At 55.0% G+C, this 20,271-nt stretch overlaps 2 protein-coding genes and 1 long non-coding RNA gene across 5 annotated transcripts; 2 read left to right on the top strand and 1 right to left on the bottom strand.

Annotated features, from left to right (window-relative positions):
- Positions 1-2,310: 2,310 nt before the first annotated feature.
- Positions 2,311-5,154, bottom strand: LOC311423760. Its single transcript, XR_014685848.1, has 3 exons — positions 4,799-5,154; positions 4,381-4,507; positions 2,311-3,365 (listed from the first exon to the last, which is right to left on the bottom strand). It is a non-coding gene; the product is annotated as an uncharacterized lncRNA (long non-coding RNA).
- Positions 5,155-5,938: 784 nt separating this feature from the next.
- LOC311423782 (polymeric immunoglobulin receptor-like) lies at positions 5,939-19,621 on the top strand. 3 transcript variants are annotated; one of them, XM_084498209.1, is made up of 6 exons: positions 5,939-6,035; positions 6,450-6,788; positions 7,129-7,461; positions 7,926-8,001; positions 9,561-9,666; positions 9,880-10,341. In XM_084498209.1, the coding sequence occupies exons 1-6, from the start codon at positions 5,972-5,974 to the stop codon at positions 9,934-9,936; spliced, it is 975 nt and encodes a 324-aa protein (XP_084354335.1). In that variant the 5' UTR covers positions 5,939-5,971; the 3' UTR covers positions 9,937-10,341. The 3 variants fall into 3 exon arrangements, with proteins under 3 accessions (XP_084354335.1, XP_084354337.1, XP_084354336.1); XM_084498210.1 differs by lacking the exons at positions 5,939-6,035; positions 6,450-6,788; positions 7,129-7,461; ... (1 more) ...; positions 9,561-9,666; positions 9,880-10,341 and adding exons at positions 16,343-16,442; positions 16,826-17,173; positions 17,498-17,830; positions 18,289-18,364; positions 19,300-19,621; XM_084498211.1 differs by lacking the exons at positions 7,129-7,461; positions 7,926-8,001; positions 9,561-9,666; positions 9,880-10,341 and adding an exon at positions 17,498-18,270 and having other exon boundaries at positions 5,946-6,035.
- On the top strand, positions 10,807-15,842 carry LOC311423784 (polymeric immunoglobulin receptor-like). Its single transcript, XM_084498213.1, has 5 exons — positions 10,807-10,921; positions 11,327-11,674; positions 12,019-12,351; positions 13,672-13,738; positions 15,266-15,842. The coding sequence occupies exons 1-5, from the start codon at positions 10,879-10,881 to the stop codon at positions 15,435-15,437; spliced, it is 963 nt and encodes a 320-aa protein (XP_084354339.1). The 5' UTR covers positions 10,807-10,878; the 3' UTR covers positions 15,438-15,842.
- Positions 19,622-20,271: the final 650 nt, after the last annotated feature.

Genomic DNA, 20,271 nt, shown 5'->3' with positions numbered 1-20,271 from the left:
GAATTCTCGGGAGATCTCACCGGTGGGGGGTGGCCAGGGAGAGCGGAGGAGCAGCTAATGAGGCCGAGAATGCCACACACGGGCGAAGCAGAAAATAACGGTGAATGAAAGCAGCCAAACGGCAGCAGCCAAAACAGAAGGCAGGAAAGCCCAGCCTCGGGTCCTTTATCCTGCGCTATAACCAATGCTTCGTGTTAACTCGCGGGATTATTCTGCCAGAGCAGGCAGAAAGGCTCCACACCCTACAGTCCCGACCCGCTGACAGGAAACCTTTCACTGGAAACTTGCTTGCGTTTGGTGCAAAATGTCTCACTTCTGTTAGCAATTTGTTCCCCATCACAGGCATTCCTGGGAGAAGTTTGGCCGGGGGTAGGAAACGGGCCAGGAGGGCTGCGTGCGGGGCGCTTCCACCTGGCGACCTGGTTAATAACACAATGGAGCAGACAGCCGGCCTTTCACCACCTCTCGCTCTCCTCCGTGTCCCTCATTCCACCTTTCACCACCTCCCCCTTCATTTCTCCCCTTTCTCCTCCCTTTTGCCGGGCTCCTCTTCCCTCCCCGGCTCCTCTTTACCTCTCCTTTCATCCTTTTCTTTCTCTGCTGCCGTCTGCCCTCGCCGCATTTGGGTCTCGCTCTCCCCAGACCTCCCAAACCCATCGCTTGTGCCCCGCCGCACCCCGAGGTGTGCTGAGGCTCTGGGCTTCCTCCTTGGGCTGGGTCTGAGGCTCCAACATGTTTTTTGTGACCAGTTCCCCCCCCCCCATCAGCTCTCTCCCTGGACAGAAGTCTCCCTCTTCCCTTCCCCCTCGCTTTCTCTCCCTCACATAATATTTTCCATATGAAGAAACCTTCCTGAAGCCGCGCGCTGCCCTCTCAGCGAGTCTTAGGCGGGTTAGAGGAGACCCTGGGAGCCTTTAATCCTCTCTCTCTCGCTTGCTTTCATCCTCAGCCACAGCTGGACGCCCCATTGATGTGGAACAGACCAAACACCAGGCCTCTCGCTAAGCTGCTGCTGTGGGGCCTCTTCTCCTTTAGAGCCGCGCCGAGCCCATGGCCCATGTCCTGCGTGCCGAGTGCCGGTCCCGCACACCCCGCAGCCCCCGGCCCCGCCGCCTCCTCCCCGGGCTCCTCGCTACCGCTCCCGTTTCCCCCGGCCACCTCCCACCACCCTGATATAAGACAAGCCCCCGTCTCCTCCCTTATCCCGGCACTATCCTTTCAGCCAGGATTACCGAGCATCAATTTCCACTGCCTTGCACCTCCTGCAGAGCACCAGGCCTGGATGAGGATGAGGCGCACGGTTGTGTTTCCCCGCTGAAGACGCATCTGATGGTGGTGTCCCCTGGCAGGCTCTGTCTGGCAGAAAAGGCCTTAGGGCTGCAGCCTGCTTACAATTTTGGGAAGAGGGGTCTTTGGCTGATCTCTTTGGGCACGCTGCAGTTGTGCAGCTTCTCTTAGGAGATTCTGCAGCATGCACAAGGTGGCCTCGCGCAGACACCTGCAGTGTTAGGACCCGAGGGAATGGTGTCAAGCTGTGACGGGGAGGTTCAGGCTGGATATCGGGAAGAGGTTCTTCACCGAGAGGGTTGTCGCGCACTGGAACAGGCTCCCCAGGGACAGAGTCACTGCACTGAGCGTGTCGGAGTCTAAGCAGCGTTTGGACTGTGCTTTTAGTCATACGGTCTGAATTGTTGGGTAGACCTGTGTGATGCCAGGAGCTGGACTCAATGATCCTTGTGGGTCCCTTCCATCTCGGGATATCCTATGATTCTATGATCTCAGCGCCAGGGGAAGCTGTGCAGAGTGACAAACTGCCATACCAGGCTACGACCCACCGCCCAGGAGACCCCCACCAGCCCTGTAGGGCGAAGCACCCTGACATCGCACCCCCAGCTCCTGCCCCCTGGGCTGATCAGAGCATTGCATTTTCACTCCGGCCACGGGGAAAGAACCAACGAGGCCCCCAAAATCCAGAGCTCCATGAAGCTGGCGCCCCTCGGAGCCCCCTCCTCGGGCCGGCCCCATTCGCGGTCCCCCTCTGCCCCCTAGCGGTCCTATGGCGGGGACACCGGGCCGGTGGTCGCAGCCCCCAGGAGGCGACTCCGGGGTTTTGTGGCCATGAGGAAGGGCAGCGAGGAGGGAGGGTTTCTGTGGAAGGGGAGAGAAGGGCAAGGCTGCATCCCCGAGGGGATGCGCAAGCTCGGAGGAAAGTTTGGGGGCTTTGGGGATGTTCAGTAAGTCGGCAGAGAGGCGGATTGATGATTTAGTTTGGAGAGGTAAAAGGATTCAAGCTGTCAGAAACACGGCCTGGGAGGGGAAATTAAAAGGATTGGGGATGGTTAGTCTGGGGTGGAAAGGCTGTGCAGGAGCCTGCAAAGCAGGAGAAAGGGAAGCATCTGTTCTCCACGTCACAGAAAGGAGAGAGGCGTTTAAGAGCAGGGAGGCTCAGGTGGGAGGGAAAGCTTTCACGTCAGGATGGTGCAGCACTGAACAGGTCACCAGGAGAATGCTGCAACCTGGACTGGTTAAACAGATCCTCAGACACAGCACAGGAGGAGGTGATCCTACTGTGTGTCACTGGGGTGGATTAAGTGACCTCCTGAGATCCCATCCGCATCCTTTACTGCGCTGCTGTAATTAAAATCCATACTGATCCTCTGTCAGAGACACAGCAAGAGGACCACCACCATTGCTTCTTTGCTGCTCCCGGCACGTTGGGTCCTGCACAGACATCTCACGACCTGTTCTGCTCCTGAGAGCTCCTCTTCTCCAAGGCAGGACCTCCACTAGGCATGGCAAACGTGGATGCAGTGCCTCAGCCTTTCTTGCAGCACTGCGGCATAGTTCTTGGCTCACTTTGCAGGCAACCAGTTGCAGAAACTGAACTAATTGCAGGCTCTTGGGATTCGTTCATAAGAGAACCAGTGCATTCCTCCTTCTTGTTACTGAGCATCAAGCGCCTGATGAGAGAGGGATTTGGGGAAAAGACAATGCGGAGATATCTAGCACAAAATGATTAGCCAAAATGTATTGTTAATAAGCTGCTTATTCATATAATTAGAAGTTATTTGCAGCCAGGGTGTCAGTACAGTCTCTCTGCACTGCTCTGGTAGAGCAAGGCAGGCAGGTACTGGCCCAGGGGAGACCGCTGTGAGCACATCTGATGGTGGTGGGAAGGCAGAGGAATTTACTGCCACTTTATTTTGTTATTGTCACTGTCTTGAAGGGCAGAGAAAGGCACGGTGATTTCAGGGGGAAGGAATCTGCCAGGCCACACCGACTGGAGCAATGCTTCCCACTGTGGCAAGCACAAGATGTCTGGGGAGCAGCAGCAGGACTGTCCCTCTGCTCTGTCCCTGCAACAGCTAGAATGAGAGTAAGTGCAAGACAAGTAAACCCTGCCACTGCTTGTGCTTCCCAAGGCAGCCACCCGAGGCAGAGATGGCTGTGGAAGAGCTGAATTCCCTCCATTAGCTCTGTCCAGTGGCTGCACAAACACAGGCTGCACTGCACCCCACCACATCTTCCTCCTCCCCATACCTCCACAGGGTTGAAGCCATTTTGTTGAAGGCATTTTGTAGATTTCTACCTCATTTCTTTCTGCTTTTCAGTGGTTTGTAGTACCCTCTCCCAGGTTACTAAGAATCACAATAGCCATAGTAGGTCAGATCAAAGGTCTCCAACACTGGCTAAAGCAGATAATTAGTTAAGAAAGAGTATAAAAACAGAGAGGCATGAAGAAACAGTTGTCCAGAATACTCTCCTAGCCTGCAGCAATTCCCTGCAGAGGGCATTTTTATTACAAGAGCAACGACTAAATTCTTTTATCTCTTTAATTCTTCCATTTGTTCTGCTAGCACATAAAAACTTTTGGTACGTGAACATCCTGTGGCAGTGAGCTCCACACTTTATGCATGCATGGAAATTTTCCTTTTTTCCTTGTATTCTAGCTAGTGACTTGTTTCTTGTAAGACAATGAATTATTGCTCCTGTGCTCTTTCCATGCTATTCCCAATTTTATACACTCCTGCATTATCATCCCTGTCCTTTCCTTTCCAAAAAGTTGTTTTAATCATTTCTATATATAAGGTGACCCAGATCTTTCTCTGTCTTGGCTGTTTATCTCTGATCACCAACTTAGCTGTCTAACTCAGAGTACAGACTCCACAGGTTTCTGTTGCAATGTGCTCTGATTTATTTGGAGGCATAGTTTTATTATTCTAAACTTTTTTTGCAAGAGACCAAAATATTTGGAATTTCTTTTACTTAGTATCCCAGGTCAATTCGACCCTCCCATAGCTAGCCAAAAAGGTCTGTGAACTGGCTTACAATATTGTGCTTATTCTAATAGTGGGAAACCGGTGCAATTGGATGTTTTACCTGGACATTACTAAGTGGTTTGACCTTATCCAGAAACCCAAGGATATGCAACCAGGGAGATGGAGACTGTCTCTGCCGAGTGTCCTGGTCAGTACAGGAAAGATGACTAGCACCTCTGAGAATAACACTGAAAAAGGAAGACACACCATAAATGATAACATCCAGAAGGGAGTTCTCAACATCACCATCAAAAAGTTCACAGTGTCACAGTACAAGACAGTGGAGAATACTAGCGATCATTTTCATTTGTGATCATTCTCAGCTCTCCTGAATAAAGGAAATTAAGCTGGCTGTTTCCATAAGTGAATGCATTTTTTTTTTTTTTTAATTGGAGAAACTCCTTTCTCCTCGCTTTCCTAGTAGAAGAACTCACTTCATGCCCCACCTCCTCCACCCATTTTCTCCTCTTTATACTCACAGTTCAGCTGCTCCTGAACCCCAGCTCCCTCGCCATATCATCTCCAGTTCCTGAATCATACTGGGAATCAAAAGGACATGCAGATCCAGGAGGCCATGGTTAGCTGTCCATTTTCACACCCAGCTGAGCGTCAGCCATGCCAGGAGTTGCTTTGTATGGCTTATTTCAATATTTCCACTGTTTCCCCTGTACTTAAAATCACTTCAGCCTCGCCTATAGAGACCTCACTGTCAGTACGCCACCTCAGCAGCTGCACACTTGACTGTCCACACCGTTCCACTTTGTTTTCTGTCACCAACAAGGTCAGTCTTTCCTCCGAATGCATTTTACTTGGAGGTGAAACACCAAACGTCTTTTGCTACTGCTTTTCTGAAGACTCCTTTAACTCCACTGAAACAGCTGTCAGTAATGAACAAATAAAACAAAACAGGTGAGCTGTCCCTCACTGCCAGGTAAAAGGGGCAGCATGGGCCAGTCCAAGCACCAAAGAGTAGGAAAGGACAGATTCTGCCAGGCAATGTCCACTTTTGCCCTAAGTGACAAAAGAATCCCTTTTCTTTATCAGCAAAGCAAGTAAGAGCGGAAAAATATAACCTAGCTTATCTCACAGTTGCAAAACTGCTTGCTAAAGTTCTTCATAAAAAACAAAAAACAATAAAATAATAATAATAATAAAAAGACACTAAGAAGCTGTAACATTATAGGGCAAGGAAAAAAATCTTGACGTAGAAAGAGGAAAATAGAAAAGAAAAGGAACTCTGTTATTTCACCACATGTGGAAAAAGAAACCCACAAGGTTCCCCACAGAGCCATGACCTCTCTGCCACCACGCCTTGAGGGGACTTTGGGCAAGGGCCTGGGCAGGGGGCACCTGGGGAGCACAGAGGGAAGGGCAGGGCCACAGCAAAGGACCTGCCCCATCTCCCAAGCCCTGGAACAGCTGAAGGAGTGCTCTGTTGACAGGGGCCAAGCGAGAGCAACAAAGGGCCTCTGGCATCAGGACGGGCCATGCTCTGCTCCCGGCCACTTCCCCAAATGAATCCTGAGCTGCTCTTGTTATTCAGTGTTGTTGCAAAACATGGTAAAGGACTTCCGAGGAAAGGCAAGACCTCGGGCACTTCCTCCAGCGTTGTCAGTGGGAGGCAGGAGGGCTCACCGGGCAGACGCGTTGCAATGGGGCGCATTGGGGAGGCCATGGAGCTGCGAGTCGTCCTCCTGCTGCCGCTCTGCTTCCCAGGTACGAGGAGGGCTGGGCATGGCTGGGGCTTCCCATGGGACACCCGTCCCCAGTCCTGCTGCCTGCAGGGCCCTGCAGTGGTAGAGCACCGATACCGGCTGTCCTGGGGGCTGGGGAAGGGAAGGGAAGGGAAGGGAAGGGAAGGGAAGGGAAGGGAAGGGAAGGGAAGGGAAGGGAAGGGAAGGGAAGGGAAGGGAAGGGAAGGGAAGGGAAGGGAAGGGAAGGGAAGGGAAGGGAAGGGAAGGGAAGGGAAGGGAAGGGAAGGGAAGGGAAGGGAAGGGAAGGGAAGGGAAGGGAAGGGAAGGGAAAGACAAGCCCCACTTCAGAACACCCCACACCTGGCTCCTCCAGGCTCACAGCCCACAACAGCCCTGCACCAGCTCCCCTCTCCCTCACCACTTCTCATATTCACAGGTCTCCAAGCCCAAATACCTGGGGAGCTGAGCCAGCGCGAAGGAAGCAACCTCTCTGTGCTGTGTCCTTACCTAGCAGAGGATGAGTACCGGGAACTGAAGTCCTGGTGCCGCTGGACAGATGAACGATGTCAGCCTCAAGTGGAAATAAACGGCACAAGAACATACATATACACAGAACGGGCTAGAGAGGGGCACATTACCATACAGGGTGACCCCATAAACAGGAATTTTTCCATCACCATGACTGACCTCCAGGTAGAAGATTCAGGCACATATTACTGTGCTTACAGTCAAAGTTATGTTTTACTGAAGAGGATATCGCTGAATGTTTTCAAGGGTGAGTACCTTTTCCCCACGCAAACTCCTGTCCTGTCAGGAGGCAGCGTCACTGCTGCCCCGCTCCATCCTCCTCCCGCACACAGCAAGCGACTTTTCCCTACCCCATCCATCAGCCCTCACCCTCGTCCACTCGCTCGCTGCCTTCCCTGCTTGCAGAGCACGGGGTGATGGAGCCCTGCAGACCCCACTGGCCCCAAGGCGCACGGCTCCCTGCGGCCCTGCCCAAAGTGCCCTGCCCGGGCTGACGGCCGCAGCCTGGCCCAGGTGCCTGGATCATGCCGGGAGATGGATCCCCTCATGCCCCAGATTGCGGGTCAGACACCAGGTTTGTTCTGCAGAGTTCCACAAGCTGGAGTTGGACAGTCTCTCTGTGCAGTGCCCGTACCATGACCTGGGTTTCCACTCCGAAAGAAAAGCCTGGTGCCGATATGCAGGTCAGACTGGCACATATGATCTCGTGGTGAGCACAGATACCAATTACACACGGGGTATCAGCAAATCCCAGAAAGGCAGAGCCTCGATCCAGGATGACACCCAGGAAAGGACCATCACGATCACCATGGAGAAGCTGCAGGCACAGGACTCCGGGATGTACTGGTGTGCACTCTACATGCCCCAGACACCTCCAATATTCACCCGGATAATGGAGGTCCGGCTCTCTGTTTCTAAGCGTAAGTACCTGCTGGCAGATTTTGGCCTCGCCTCCCCTGCTTGCTCTCCCTCCTGACCTATGCCCCACCACCAAGAACCCGACCCTCTCTCCATGTCTGCTCTCTGTCTGCACAAGTTTCTGTCTGCTTCTGCACAGGGCTGTTCAACACCTCCCTGCTACCTGCAGATCTCTGCCAGGGAGCTTTTCTGCCTGCACTTCCAGCACTTCTGCCACGTCCTGGGCTGGGTTCATGGAGCAGGGCTCCTCGGCAGCTCCTTGCCTCTCCCTCCCACCTTTCCATCCTTCTGCTGTTTCGCCTGCTCCCGGGAGCTCCCGAAGATAATGGGGCACAGCCTGGGTGCCTCATCTATGTTGTCTGTGAAAGCACGCCCAGAGTTACACCCATGGTAGCAATGGCAGCGACGTTCAGATGGGGGATGCACAACAGCCCAGTAATTTTTCTTCTCTTCTTTGTGATTGCAGGACCAGCTGCAACAACGTTGTCAGTCACTACAGGCACCAGTCAAAATTACCCTCCTGGCAACAGCACACAACCACAGTAAGGCCAAAAGAAAGTCTCTGAGCTTGAACACAGAGAAGCGTTACTGATGTCCTGTCCATGGCAGTCCTGTCTTCCTGGGGGAGGCAGCCTCTGGGCATTGCAAAGACTCCTGCTTACAGAGGAGCTGGGTGGGACAGGCGTCCTTACAGTGGACGACCTCTCCTCTTCCAGTTCATGCACAGAGCCTAATTACAAAGGGAGAAGTGGACAGATGAAATCATCTCCTAGCTTCCTGGCAACTGCCTTCTCTCCTCTCTCACTGCCATGTGGCAATGAATCCACCTGTTCACTCTCATTTTCTACACTCTTTGCCTTTCCTTTATTCTGTGTTTTGTGAGGAAAGGATAATTTCTAGTTCTTTTCTTCTATGGTTTTCCTATGGGCAGGGAGACATCTCCTTCACAGCACTGTATAAACACTTCGTTTTCTGGGGTGGGCTCGAGCTCTCATAGTGTGGAAGGGAACAAATGAGAATACGTTTTGGGAAGAGGAGGCTGATTTTGGAAGTGTATTTGAAACCCCATTTCATGGAGATTCTCCTGCAGAACCATAGAATGACTTGGGCTGGAAAGGACCTTAAGGAACATCTTGTTAACCCTCCCTGCCATGGGCAGGGACGCCACCCACTAGGTCAGGCTGCTCGGGGCCTTGTCCAACCTGATGCTGAACACCTCCAAGAATGGGGCATCCAGAACCTCTCTGGTCAAGCTGTTCCAATGCCTCAGCACCCACTGAGTGAAGAACTTCCTCCTAACCTCTAATTGAAATCTTCCCTCTTTTTGTTTAAAACCGTCCCCTCTTGTCCTGTCATTCTCTGATGGAGCAAAAGGTGCTCTCCATCCCTTTTATAAGCCTCCTTCTAAGTACATAAAATCACAATGAGGTCACCCCAGAGCCTTCTCTTCTGTGTGCTGAACAGCGTCAGCTCTCAATCTTTCTTTGCAGGACAGCTGCTCCAGCCCCTTGATCATCTTTGTGGCCCTCCACTTGAGCCACTCTAATAGCCCCACATCCTTCTGGTGCTGGGGGGCCCAGACCTGGACGCAGCACTCCAGGTGGAGTATCACCAGGGCAGTGCAGAGGGGAACCATCCCCTCCCTCCTCTGCTCCTGTGGTGATGCAGCCCAGGATGCAGTTGGCCTTCCAGGCTGCAAGCTCACTGCTGGCTCATGTCGAGCTTTTCACCCACCTGAACCCCAAGTCCTTCTCCCCAGGGCTGCTCTCAGTGAGTTCTTCTCCCAGCCAGTCCTCATGTCCGGGATTGCCCCAGCCCAAGTGCAGCACCTTGCACCTGGACTTGTTGAACCTCATCAGGTTCACGTGGGCCCACTTCTGCCAAGGTCCCTTTGGATGGCATCCCTTCCTTCTGCTGTATGGACTGCACCACTCAGCTTGGTGTCATCTGCAGCCTTGCAGAGGGGGTGCTCGGTCCCACTGGCTGTGTCGTTGATACAGATGCTGAGAAGGAAGGATGAAGGACAGCATCTCCTTCTGGGTGAAGGCCTTTTCTCTTCCATGGGCTGATCTGCTCCCTTTCCTTTCTGTTTCCTTGACAGCTTATGGAGCTTCACCCTTCAGGCCCTCCTAGGATTCTTCATCAATAAGGTGCTGGTCATCTTGCTCCTCGTTTTTCTTCAGAGAAGCGGACGCTACAGAAAAGAGGTAACCACACACCCGCAATGGCAAAAGCACACCAGGGCTGCAGAGAAGCCCCAGGGTGGCACTTGCACGTGCTATTTGTCCACGGCTCCCAACTGGGGAGCGAGAGGTGTGATGCGGTCACTTAATGCTCCAGAAAGCATGAGCAGCCCTCCTCCATACGCTTCTCTCCATGGGCCGATGTCACTGAGGAGCCTGCCTCCCTCTTTCTTTCAGAAACGCAGGGCAGCAGAAGGCAGCCCTGGACAGCTGCCTGAGGAGAAAAGGAGCTGACGCCACACCTGGGACCTAAAGGATCTCTGTTTCCAAGCCTGGAGACATGTCCCGAGGGAAATCCCAACCTGCAAGCTGTTGCCCGTGAGCTCCAGAGAACCCAGGCCGGCCTCCTCTACGAACCGAGGCCTGCTTTCCCCCCTGGGGCTCCTCAGGGCAGCAAGCAGCCCACGCCTGGCAAACCCTGCCACGCGGCCCAGGCTGGGCTCTGCCACCCACCCGCCAGCTCTGCCAGGGGCAGCAGGTCACCACTTCTTGCCTCAGAGCCGCTGCAGCAAGCACGGCCTCACCACACAGCGCCCACACTTCCCTCACTTCCCTGCAAACCCTCAGGACTTCCCCATGGGCCCCCGCACCAGGGCCCTGTGCAGTTGTCCCACGTACAATAAACTGTGCAAAAGCCCAGTGGCTCCGTTTGGTTCCTCCAGCTTGGCACACTGCGGGCAGGCAGCCCACAGGCTTGGTGCTGGGCATGTCATGGACAACGAGGGGACTGGCTGTGGTGGAGGAGAGCCCCAGGAGGCATGGCATGGAGAGGAGGCTCCCTGCACACAGAGCCTGGCCTCTCTGCCACCACGCCTTGAGGGGACTTTGGGCAAGGGCCTGGGCAGGGGGCACCTGGGGAGCACAGAGGGAAGGGAAGGGCCACAGCAAAGGACCTGCCCCATCTCCCAAGCCCAGGAACGGCAAGAAGGAGCACCACATTGACAGGGGCCAAGCGAGAGCAGCAAAGGGCCTCTGGCGTCAGGACGGGCCGTGCTCTGCTCCCGGCCACTTCCCCAAATGAATCCTGAGCTGCTCTTGTTATTCAGTGTTGTTGCAAAACATGGTGAAGGACTTCCGTGGAAAGGCAAGACCTCGGGCACTTCCTCCAGTGGCGTCAGTGGGAGGCAGGAGGGCTCACTGGGCAGACGCGTTGCAACGGGGCGCGTTGGGGAGGCCATGGAGCTGCGAGTCGTCCTCCTGCTGCCGCTCTGCTTCCCAGGTACGAGGAGGGCTGGGCATGGCTGGGGCTTCCCATGGGACACCCGTCCCCAGTCCTGCTGCCTGCAGGGCCCTGCAGTGGTGGGACAGCGATACCGATACTGGCTGTCCTGGGGGCTGGGGAAGGGAAGGGAAGGGAAGGGAAGGGAAGGGAAGGGAAGGGAAGGGAAGGGAAGGGAAGGGAAGGGAAGGGAAGGGAAGGGAAGGGAAGGGAAGGGAAGGGAAGGGAAGGGAAGGGAAGGGAAGGGAAGGGAAGGGAAGGGAAGGGAAGGGAAGGGAAGGGAAGGGAAGGGAAGGGAAGGACAAGCCCCACTTCAGACCATCCCACACCTGGCTCCTCCAGGCTCACAGCCCATGACAGCCCTGCACCAGCTCCCTTTTTCCTCACCACTTCTCATATTCGCAGGTCTCCAAGCCCAAACAATTCAGAAGCTGAGCCAGCGCGAAGGAAGCCACCTCTCTGTGCTGTGTCATTACCCAGCAGAGGGTAAGCACCAGGAACTGAAGTCCTGGTGCCGCTGGACAGATCAAGGATGTCAGCTTCAAGTGGCAACAAGCGGCACAAGAACACAGTTCTACACATACCAGGCCAGACAGAGGCACTTTACCATGCAGGATGACCCCATACACAGGAATTTTTCCATCACCATGAATGACCTCCAGGTAGAGGATTCAGGCACATATTTCTGTGCTTATAGGCAAGACTTCGAAAGCTATGTTCCACTGAAGTGGATCTCACTGACTGTTTTCAAGGGTGAGTACCTTTTTTCCCACGCAAACTCCTGTCCTGTCAGGAGGCAACGTCACTGCTGCCCCGCTCCATCCTCCTCCTGTACACTGTAAGCGGCTTCCCCTGACCCCATCCATCAGCCCCCACCCTCATCCCCTCGCTCGGCGCCTTCCCTGCTTGCAGAGCACGGGGTGAAGGAGCCCCACAGACCCCACTGGCCCTGAGGCGCACGGCTCCCTGCGGCCCTGCCCAAAGTGCCCTGCCTGAGCTGACGGCCACAGCCTGGCCCAGGTGCCTGGATCATGGCAGGAGATGGATGGCCTTGTGCTCCAGATTGCGGGTCAGACACCAGGTTTGTTGTTCTGCAGAGTTCCACAAGCTGGAGTTGGACAGTCTCTCTGTGCAGTGCCTGTACCATGACCTGGGTTACCGCTCTGTAAGAAAAGCCTGGTGCCGAGCTGTAGGTCAGACTGACAGGTGTGAACTCGTGGTGAGAACAGATACCACTTACACATGGGGTATCAGCAAAGGCAAGGAAGGCAGAGCCTGGATCCAGGATGACCCCTGGAAAAGGACCGTCACCATCACCATGGAGAAGCTGCAGGCACAGGATTCCGGCATGTACTGGTGTGCACTCTACACGCCCAACGCAACCATTAATTTCACCCGGATAATGGAGGTCCGGCTCTCTGTGGCCAAGCGTGAGTACCTGCTGGCAGATTTTGGCCTCGCCTCCCTTGCTTGCTCTCCCTCCTGACTGCTGCTCCACTACTGAGAACTTGACCCTCTCTCCATCTCTGTCTCTCTGTCTGTCTGGTGGACATGATTTTGGTTGCCCTGGCGCCCTGTGGATCCAAAGCCCCAGCCCTTCGAGCCCTGACAGCTCTGAGCAGAGGCTCAGGGAGGTTCCCCAAAGCTCCCACAGATGGGGCCCTCAATACAGCTGCTTCCCACACGGCTAACCTAGGGCTCCAACAGTGGCTGAGGGTGAGCACTGGCCTGCAGGGACCCGGGGCTGGTTGTACACTGTACACTCACATTCCTACTCGCCAATTCCCTAAGAAGCCTCTGTGCTGCCCAGCTTCACACACCTCCCGGTTTTTCCCTGCCCAAACCACACACAATTTTACTTTCTCACAGTCTCCATGCCATACAATAGCAACAGGGGTCTGAACTGACCACACAGCTGTGCCGTGTTGTTTCCCTTCTGTGAGGGAAGCTACAGTCATCTGCACGGAGGTGTTTCTGTCACTCATGCTCATGATACCACTTCTGTTCCTCTAAGGCAACTCATCCCTCAGCTTTCAAAGGCTATTTCATAGCAACACAGACCTAGACCTGTATGTTGAAGATTATCTTACCGCTAGATTTTCTTTCAGGGTTACCTTTGAACAGTAAGTGATACTATTAGGCACCTGATTGCAGCAAACCAGCACCATGCTGTGGCCTGTCAGGAATTTGGCAGAGCAGCACCTAAGGGATATGGCAATCCAGAAGCCCAGAGGGGATGGCCTAATGCTCTAGGTGAAAATCCTGTCAGGAGGGACTGAATACACTCTAGGCAAGCAAATTCCTGCAGCACAAGCTCCCCTGGTGCACAGAACCAGTCCTCAAAGTGATTCCCACAGCCCAGTCTTTCACAGACAATGCTCTTTGCTTGCTTCTTCCAAGCTTCTGTCTGCTTCTGCACAGGGCTGTTCAACACCTCCCTGCTACCTGCAGATCTCTGCCAGGGAGCTTTTCTGCCTGCACTTCCAGCACTTCTGCCATGTCTTGGGCTGGGTTCATGGAGCAGGGCTCCTCGGCAGCTCCTTGCCTCTCCCTCACACCTTTCCATCCTTCTGCTGCTTCACCTGCTCCCGGGAGCTCCCGAAGACATGAGTTGCAGTCTGGGCGCCTCGTCTGTGTTGGCTGTCACAGCACGCCCAGAGTTACACCCATGGTAGCAATGGCAGGGACACTCAGATGGCGGATGCACAACAGCCCAGTAATTGTTCTTCTCTTCTTCTTTGTGATTGCAGGACCAGCTGTAACATCGTTGTCAGGCACCAGTCAAAATTATCTTCCTGGCAACAGCATACAAGCAGGGTAAGGCAAAAAAAAAAAACAAAACCAACAAACAACAACAACAACAACAAAAACACGAAAAACCTATGTGCTTGAACACAGACAAGCATTACTGATGTCCTGTCCATGGCAGTCCTGTCTTCCTGGGGGAGGCAGCCTCTGGGCATTGCAAAGACTCCTGCTTACAGAGGAGCTGGGTGGGACAGGCATCCTTACAGTGGACGACCTCTCCTCTTCCAGTTCATGCCCAGAGCCTAATTACAAAGGGAGAAGTGGACAGATGAAATCATCTCCTAGCTTCCTGGGAACTGCCTTCTTTCCTCACTCACTGCCATGTGGAAATGAATCCACATGGTCACTGTCACTATCTGCACTCTTTGCCTTTCGTTATTTCCATGTTGTGTGAGGAAAGGGTATTATCAAGATCTTGTAGTGTGGAAGGGGATAAATTAGAATATGTCTTTGGAAGAGGAGGCCACTTTTGGAAGTGTATTTGAAACCCCATTTCTACGGGGATTCTCCTGCAGAATCACAGAATGACTTGGGCTAGAAAGGACCTTAAGGATCATCTTGTTAACCCTCCATTGCCCATGGGCAGGGACGCCACCAGCTAGGTCAGGCTGCTCAGGGCCTTGTCCAACCTGATGCTGAACACCTCCAGGGCTGGGGTATCCAGAACCTCTCTGGGCAAACTGTTCCAGTGCCTCAGCACACACTGAGTGAAGAACTTCCTCCTAACCTCTAATTGAAATCTCCCCTCTTTTTTTTTTAAAACCATTCCCCCTTGTGCTGTCATTATCTGATTGAGCAAAAGGTGCTCTCCATCCCTTTTATAAGCCTCCTTCTAAGTACATAAAATCACAATGAGGTCACCCCAGAGCCTTCTCTTCTGTGTGCTGAACAGCGTCAGCTCTCAATCTTTCTTTGCAGGACAGCTGCTCCGGTCCCTTGATCATCTTTGTGGCCCTCCTCTTGAGCCACTCTAACAGCCCCACATCCTTCTGGTGCTGGGGGTCCCAGACCTGGACGCAGCACTCCAGGTGGAGTATCACCAGGGCAGTGCAGAGGGGAACCATCCCTTCCCTCCTCTGCTCCTGTGGTGATGCAGCCCAGGATGCAGTTGGCCTTCCAGGCTGCAAGCTCACTGCTGGCTCATGTCGAGCTTTTCACCCACCTGAACCCCAAGTCCTTCTCCCCAGGGCTGCTCTCAGTGAGGTCTTCTCCCAGCTGGTCCTCATGTCCGGGATTGCCCCAGCCCAAGTGCAGCACCTTGCACCTGGACTTGTTGAACCTCATCAGGTTCATGTGGGCCCACTCCTCCAGCCTGCCCAGGTCCCTTTGGATGGCATTCCTTCCTTCTGCTGTATGGACTGCACCACCCAGCTTGGTGTCATCTGCAGCCTTGCAGAGGGTGTGCTCAGTCCCACTGGCTGTGTCGTTGATACAGATACTGAGAAGGAAGGATGAAGGACAGCATCTCCTTCTGGGTGAAGGCCTTTTTTCTTCCATGGACTGATCTGCTCCCTTTCCTTTCTGTTTCCTTGACAGCTTATGGAGCTTCACCCTTTGGGCCCTCCTAGGATTCTTCATCAATAAGGTGCTGGTCATCTTGCTCCTCGTTTTTCTTCAGAGAAGGGGACGCTGGCCTCCCTCTTTCTTTCAGAAATGCAGGGCAGCAGAAGGCAGCCCTGGACAGCTGCCTGAGGAGGAAAGGAGCTGACGCCAGACCTGGGACAAAAAGGATCTCTGTTTCCAAGCCTGGAGATATGTCCAGAGGGAAATCCCAACCTGCAAGCTGTTGCCCGTGAGCTCCAGAGAACCCAGGCGGGCCTCCCCCACGAACCGAGGCCCGCTTTCCCCCCTGGGGCTCCTCAGGGCAGCAAGCAGCCCACGCCTGGCAAACCCTGCCACGCGGCCCAGGCTGGGCTCTGCCACCCACCCGCCAGCTCTGCCAGGGGCAGCACGTCGCCACGTCTTGCCTCAGAGCCGCTGCAGCAAGCACGGCCTCACCACACAGCGCCCACACTTCCCTCACTTCCCTGCAAACCCTCAGGACTTCCCCATGGGTCCCCGCACCAGGGCCCTGTGCAGTTGTTCCACGTCCAATAAACTGTGCAAAAGCCCAGTGGCTCCGTTTGGTTCCTCCAGCTTGGCACACTGCAGGCAGGCAGCCCACGGGCTCAGTGCCAGGCACGGCATGGGCATGAGGGGACTGGCTGTGGTGGAGGAGAGCCCCAGGAGGCATGGCATGGAGAGGAGGCTCCCTGCACAGAGCCTGTCCTCTCTGCCACCACGCCTTGAGGGGACTTTGGGCAAGGGCCTGGGCAGGGGGCACCTGGGGAGCACGGACGGAAGGGCAGGGCCACAGCAAAGGACCTGCCCCATCTCCCAAGCCTTGGAAATACCAATGGAGTGCCCCGCTGCCACTGGCATGAGGGCAGAGCGTGACAACAGCCAAGGGAGAGCAGCAATGTGCCCCTGGTGTCAGGGTGGGTCGTGCTCTGCTCTTGGCCACTTCCCCTAACGCACCCTGAGCTGCTCTTGTTATTCGGTGGCCTTGCAAAACGTGGTGAAGGACTTCCGTGGGAAGGCAAGACCTCAGGCACTTCCTCCAGTGGCGTCAGTGGGAGGCAGGAGGGCTCACCGGGCAGACGCGTTGCAACGGGGCGTGTTGGGGAGGCCATGGAGCTGCGAGTCGTCCTCCTGCTGCCGCTCTGCTTCCCAGGTACGAGGAGGGCTGGGCATGGCTGGGGCTTCCCATGGGACACCCGTCCCCAGTCCTGCTGCCTGCAGGGTCCTGCAGTGGTAGAGCACCGATACCAGCAGTCCTGGGGACTAGGGAAGGGAAGGGAAGGGAAGGGAAGGGAAGGGAAGGGAAGGGAAGGGAAGGGAAGGGAAGGGAAGGGAAGGGAAGGGAAGGGAAGGGAAGGGAAGGGAAGGGAAGGGAAGGGAAGGGAAGGGAAGGGAAGGGAAGGGAAGGGAAGGGAAGGGAAGGGAAGGGAAGGGAAGCCCCAGTTCAGAACACCCCACAACTGGCTCCTCCAGGCTCACAGCCCACAACAGCCCTGCACCAGCTCCCCTCTCCCTCATCACTTCTGGTATTCGCAGGTCTCCAAGCCCAAATACCTGGGGAGCTGAGCCAGCGCGAAGGAAGCAACCTCTCTGTGCTGTGTCCTTACCCAGCAGAGGATGATTACCGGGAACTGAAGTCCTGGTGCCGCTGGAGAGATCAAGGATGTCAGCTTCAAGTGGCAATAAACGGCACAAGAACATACGCGTACACTGAACGGGCTAGACTGGGGCACATTACCATGCAGGATGACCCCATACACAGGAATTTTTCCATCACCATGACTGACCTCCAGGTAGAGGATTCAGGCACATATTTCTGTGCTTATAGGAAAGGCAGGGACATCTATGTTCCACTGAAGTGGATCTCCCTGCATGTTTTCAAGGGTGAGTACCTTTTCCCCACGCAAACTCCAGTCCTGTCAGGAGGCAACGTCACTGCTGGCCCGCTCCATCCTCCTCCCGCACAGAGCGAGCGGCTTCCCCCTACCCTTGTCCCCTCGATCACTGCCTTCGCTGCTCACAGAGCACGGGATGAAGGAGCCCTGCAGACCCTGATGGCCCCGGGGCGCACAGGTCCCTGCGGCCCTGCCCAAAGTGCTCTGCCTGGCCTGATGGCCACAGCCTGGCCCATGTGCCAAGCTTGTGCTGGGAGATGGATCCCCTCGTGCCCCAGATTGCGGGTCAGACACTGGGTTTGTTGTTCTGCAGAGTTTCACAAGCTGGAGTTGGACAGTCTCTCTGTGCAGTGCCCGTACCATGACCTGGGTTTCCACTCCGAAAGAAAAGCCTGGTGCCGATATCCAGGTCAGACTGGCAGGTGTGAACTCGTGGTGAGCACAAATATCACTCACACACTGGGTATCAGCAAAGCCCAGAAAGGCAGAGCCTTGATCCAGGATGACACCCAGGAAAGGACCATCACCATCACCATGGAGAAGCTGCAGGCACAGGACTCCGGCGTGTACTGGTGTGCACTCTACACGCCCTACCCAACCATTCGTTTCACCCGGATAATGGAGGTCCGGCTCTCTGTGGCCAAGCGTGAGTACCTGCTGGCAGATTTTGGCCTCGCCTCCCCTGCTTGCTCTCCCTCCTGACGTTGTGCCCCACCACCAAGAACCCAACTCTCTCCATCTCTGTCTCTCTGTCTGCACAAGCTTCTGTCTGCTTCTGCACAGGGCTGTTCAACACCTCCCTGCTACCTGCAGATCTCTGCCAGGGAGCTTTTCTGCCTGCACTTCCAGCACTTCTGCCACGTCCTGGGCTGGGTTCATGGAGCAGGGCTCCTCGGCAGCTCCTTGCCTCTCCCTCCCACCTTTCCATCCTTTTGCTGCTTCGCCTGCTCCCGGGAGCTCCCGAAGACACAGGTCGCAGTCTGGGCGCCTCGTCTGTGTTGGCTGTCACAGCACGCCCGGAGTTACACCCATGGTAGCAATGGCAGGGACGTTCAGATGGGGGATGCACAACAGCCCAGTAATTGTTCTTCTTTGTGATTGCAGGACCAGCTGTAACATCGTTGCCAGTCACTACAGGCAGCACTCAGAGTAACCCTCCTGGCAATAGCACACAACCACAGTAAGGCCAAAAGAAAGCCTCTGAGCTTGAACACAGACAAGCCTTACTGATGTCCTGTCCATGGCAGTCCTGTCTTCCTGGGGGAGGCAGCCTCTGGGCATTGCAAAGACTCCCGCTTACAGAGGAGCTGGGTGGGACAGGCATCCTTACAGTGGACGACCTCTCCTCTTCCAGTTCATGCGCAGAGCCTAATTACAAAGGGAGAAGTGGACAGATGAAATCATCTCCTAGCTTCCTGGGAACTGCCTTCTCTCCTCTCTCACTGCCATGTGGCAATGAATCTACCTGGTCACTCTCATTTTCTGCACTCTTTGCCTTTCCTTATTTCCATGTTGTGTGACGAAAGGTTATTATCAAGTTCCTGTAGTGTGGAAGGGGCCAAATTAGAATATGTCTTGTGAAGAGGAGGCAACTTTTGGAAGTGTATTTGAAACCCCATTTCTACGGGGATTCTCCTGCAGAATCACAGAATGACTTGGGCTGGAAAGGACCTTAAGGATCATCTTGTTAACCCTCCCTGCCATGGGCAGCGATGCCACCCGCTAGGTCAGGCTGCTCGAGGCCTTGTCCAGCCTTATGCTGAACAGCTCCAGGGCTGCTCTCAGTGAGTTCTTCTCCCAGCCGGTCCTCATGTCCAGGATTGCCCCAGCCCAAGTGCAGCACCTTGCACCTGGACTAGTTGAACCTCATCAGGTTCATGTGGGCCCACTTCTGCCCAGGTCCCTTTGGATGGCATCCCTTCCTTCTGCTGTATGGACTGCACCACTCAGCTTGGTGTCATCTGCAGCCTTGCAGAGGGGGTGCTCGGTCCCACTGGCTGTGTCGTTGATACAGATACTGAGAAGGAAGGATGAAGGACGGCATCTCCTTCTGGGTGAAGGCCTTTTCTCTTCCATGGGCTGATCTGCTCCCTTTCCTTTCTGTTTCCTTGACAGCTTATGGAGCTTCACCCTTTGGGCCCTCCTAGGATTCTTCATCAATAAGGTGCTGGTCATCTTGCTCCTCATTTTTCTTCAGAGAAGGGGACGCTGGCCTCCCTCTTTCTTTCAGAAATGCAGGGCAGCAGAAGGCAGCCCTAGACAGCTGCCTGAGGAGGAAAGGAGATGACGCCACACCTGGGACCTAAAGGATCTCTGTTTCCAAGCCTGGAGATATGTCCAGAGGGAAATCCCAACCTGCAAGCTGTTGCCCGTGAGCTCCAGAGAACCCAGGCCGGCCTCCCCCACGAACCGAGGCCCACTTTCCACCCGGGCTCCCAGCATGGCAACTCTTGGGGCTCCTCAGGGCAGCAAGCAGCCCACTTCTGGCAAACCCTGCCACGCAGCCCAGGCTGGGCTCTGCCACCCACCCGCCAGCTCTGCCAGGGGAAGCACGTTGCCACTTCTTGCCTCAGAGCCGGTGCAGCAAGCACGGCCTCACCACACAGCGCCCACACTTCCCTCACTTCCCTGCAAACCCTCAGGACTTCCCCATGGGCCCCCGCACCAGGGCCCTGTGCAGTTGTCCCACGTACAATAAACTGTGCAAAAGCCCAGTGGCTCCGTTTGGTTCCTCCACCTTGGCACACCGCGGGCAGGCAGCCCACGGGCTCACTGCTGGTCATGGCATTAACAACGAGGGGACTGGCTGTGGTGGAGGAGAGCCGCAGGAGGCATGGCATGGAGAGGAGACTCCCTGCACACAGACCCTGGCCTCTCTGCCACCACGCCTTGAGGGGACTTTGGGCAAGGGCCTGGGCAGGAGGCACCTGGGGAGCACAGAGGGAAGGGCAGGGCCACAGCATAAAAACCTGCCCCATCTCCCAAGCCTCGGAATGGCCGAAGGATCGCCCCGTTGACAGGGGCCAAGCGAGAGCAGCAAAGGACTTCTGGCATCAGGACGGGCCGTGATCTGCTCCCGGCCACTTC

Source organism: Aythya ferina (assembly GCF_964211825.1).
Source record: "Aythya ferina genome assembly, chromosome: 25".
Lineage (NCBI taxonomy): Eukaryota > Metazoa > Chordata > Aves > Anseriformes > Anatidae > Aythya > Aythya ferina.
This window is presented reverse-complemented; position numbering and strand designations above follow the sequence as displayed.

What these genes read in the sequence shown, in the direction of transcription:
- LOC311423782 (XM_084498209.1), top strand. Translation starts at nt 5,972, where the DNA reads ATGGGGCGCATTGGGGAGGCCATGGAGCTGCGAGTCGTCCTCCTGCTG. An exon ending in CCGGCTCTCTGTTTCTAAGC is followed by an intron (nt 7,462 to 7,925) that starts GTAAGTACCTGC and finishes TTGTGATTGCAG; the next exon opens with GACCAGCTGCAACAACGTTG. An exon ending in GGCAACAGCACACAACCACA is followed by an intron (nt 8,002 to 9,560) that starts GTAAGGCCAAAA and finishes TTTCCTTGACAG; the next exon opens with CTTATGGAGCTTCACCCTTC.
- LOC311423784 (XM_084498213.1), top strand. Translation starts at nt 10,879, where the DNA reads ATGGAGCTGCGAGTCGTCCTCCTGCTGCCGCTCTGCTTCCCAG. An exon ending in CTCACTGACTGTTTTCAAGG is followed by an intron (nt 11,675 to 12,018) that starts GTGAGTACCTTT and finishes GTTGTTCTGCAG; the next exon opens with AGTTCCACAAGCTGGAGTTG. An exon ending in GGCAACAGCATACAAGCAGG is followed by an intron (nt 13,739 to 15,265) that starts GTAAGGCAAAAA and finishes TTTCCTTGACAG; the next exon opens with CTTATGGAGCTTCACCCTTT.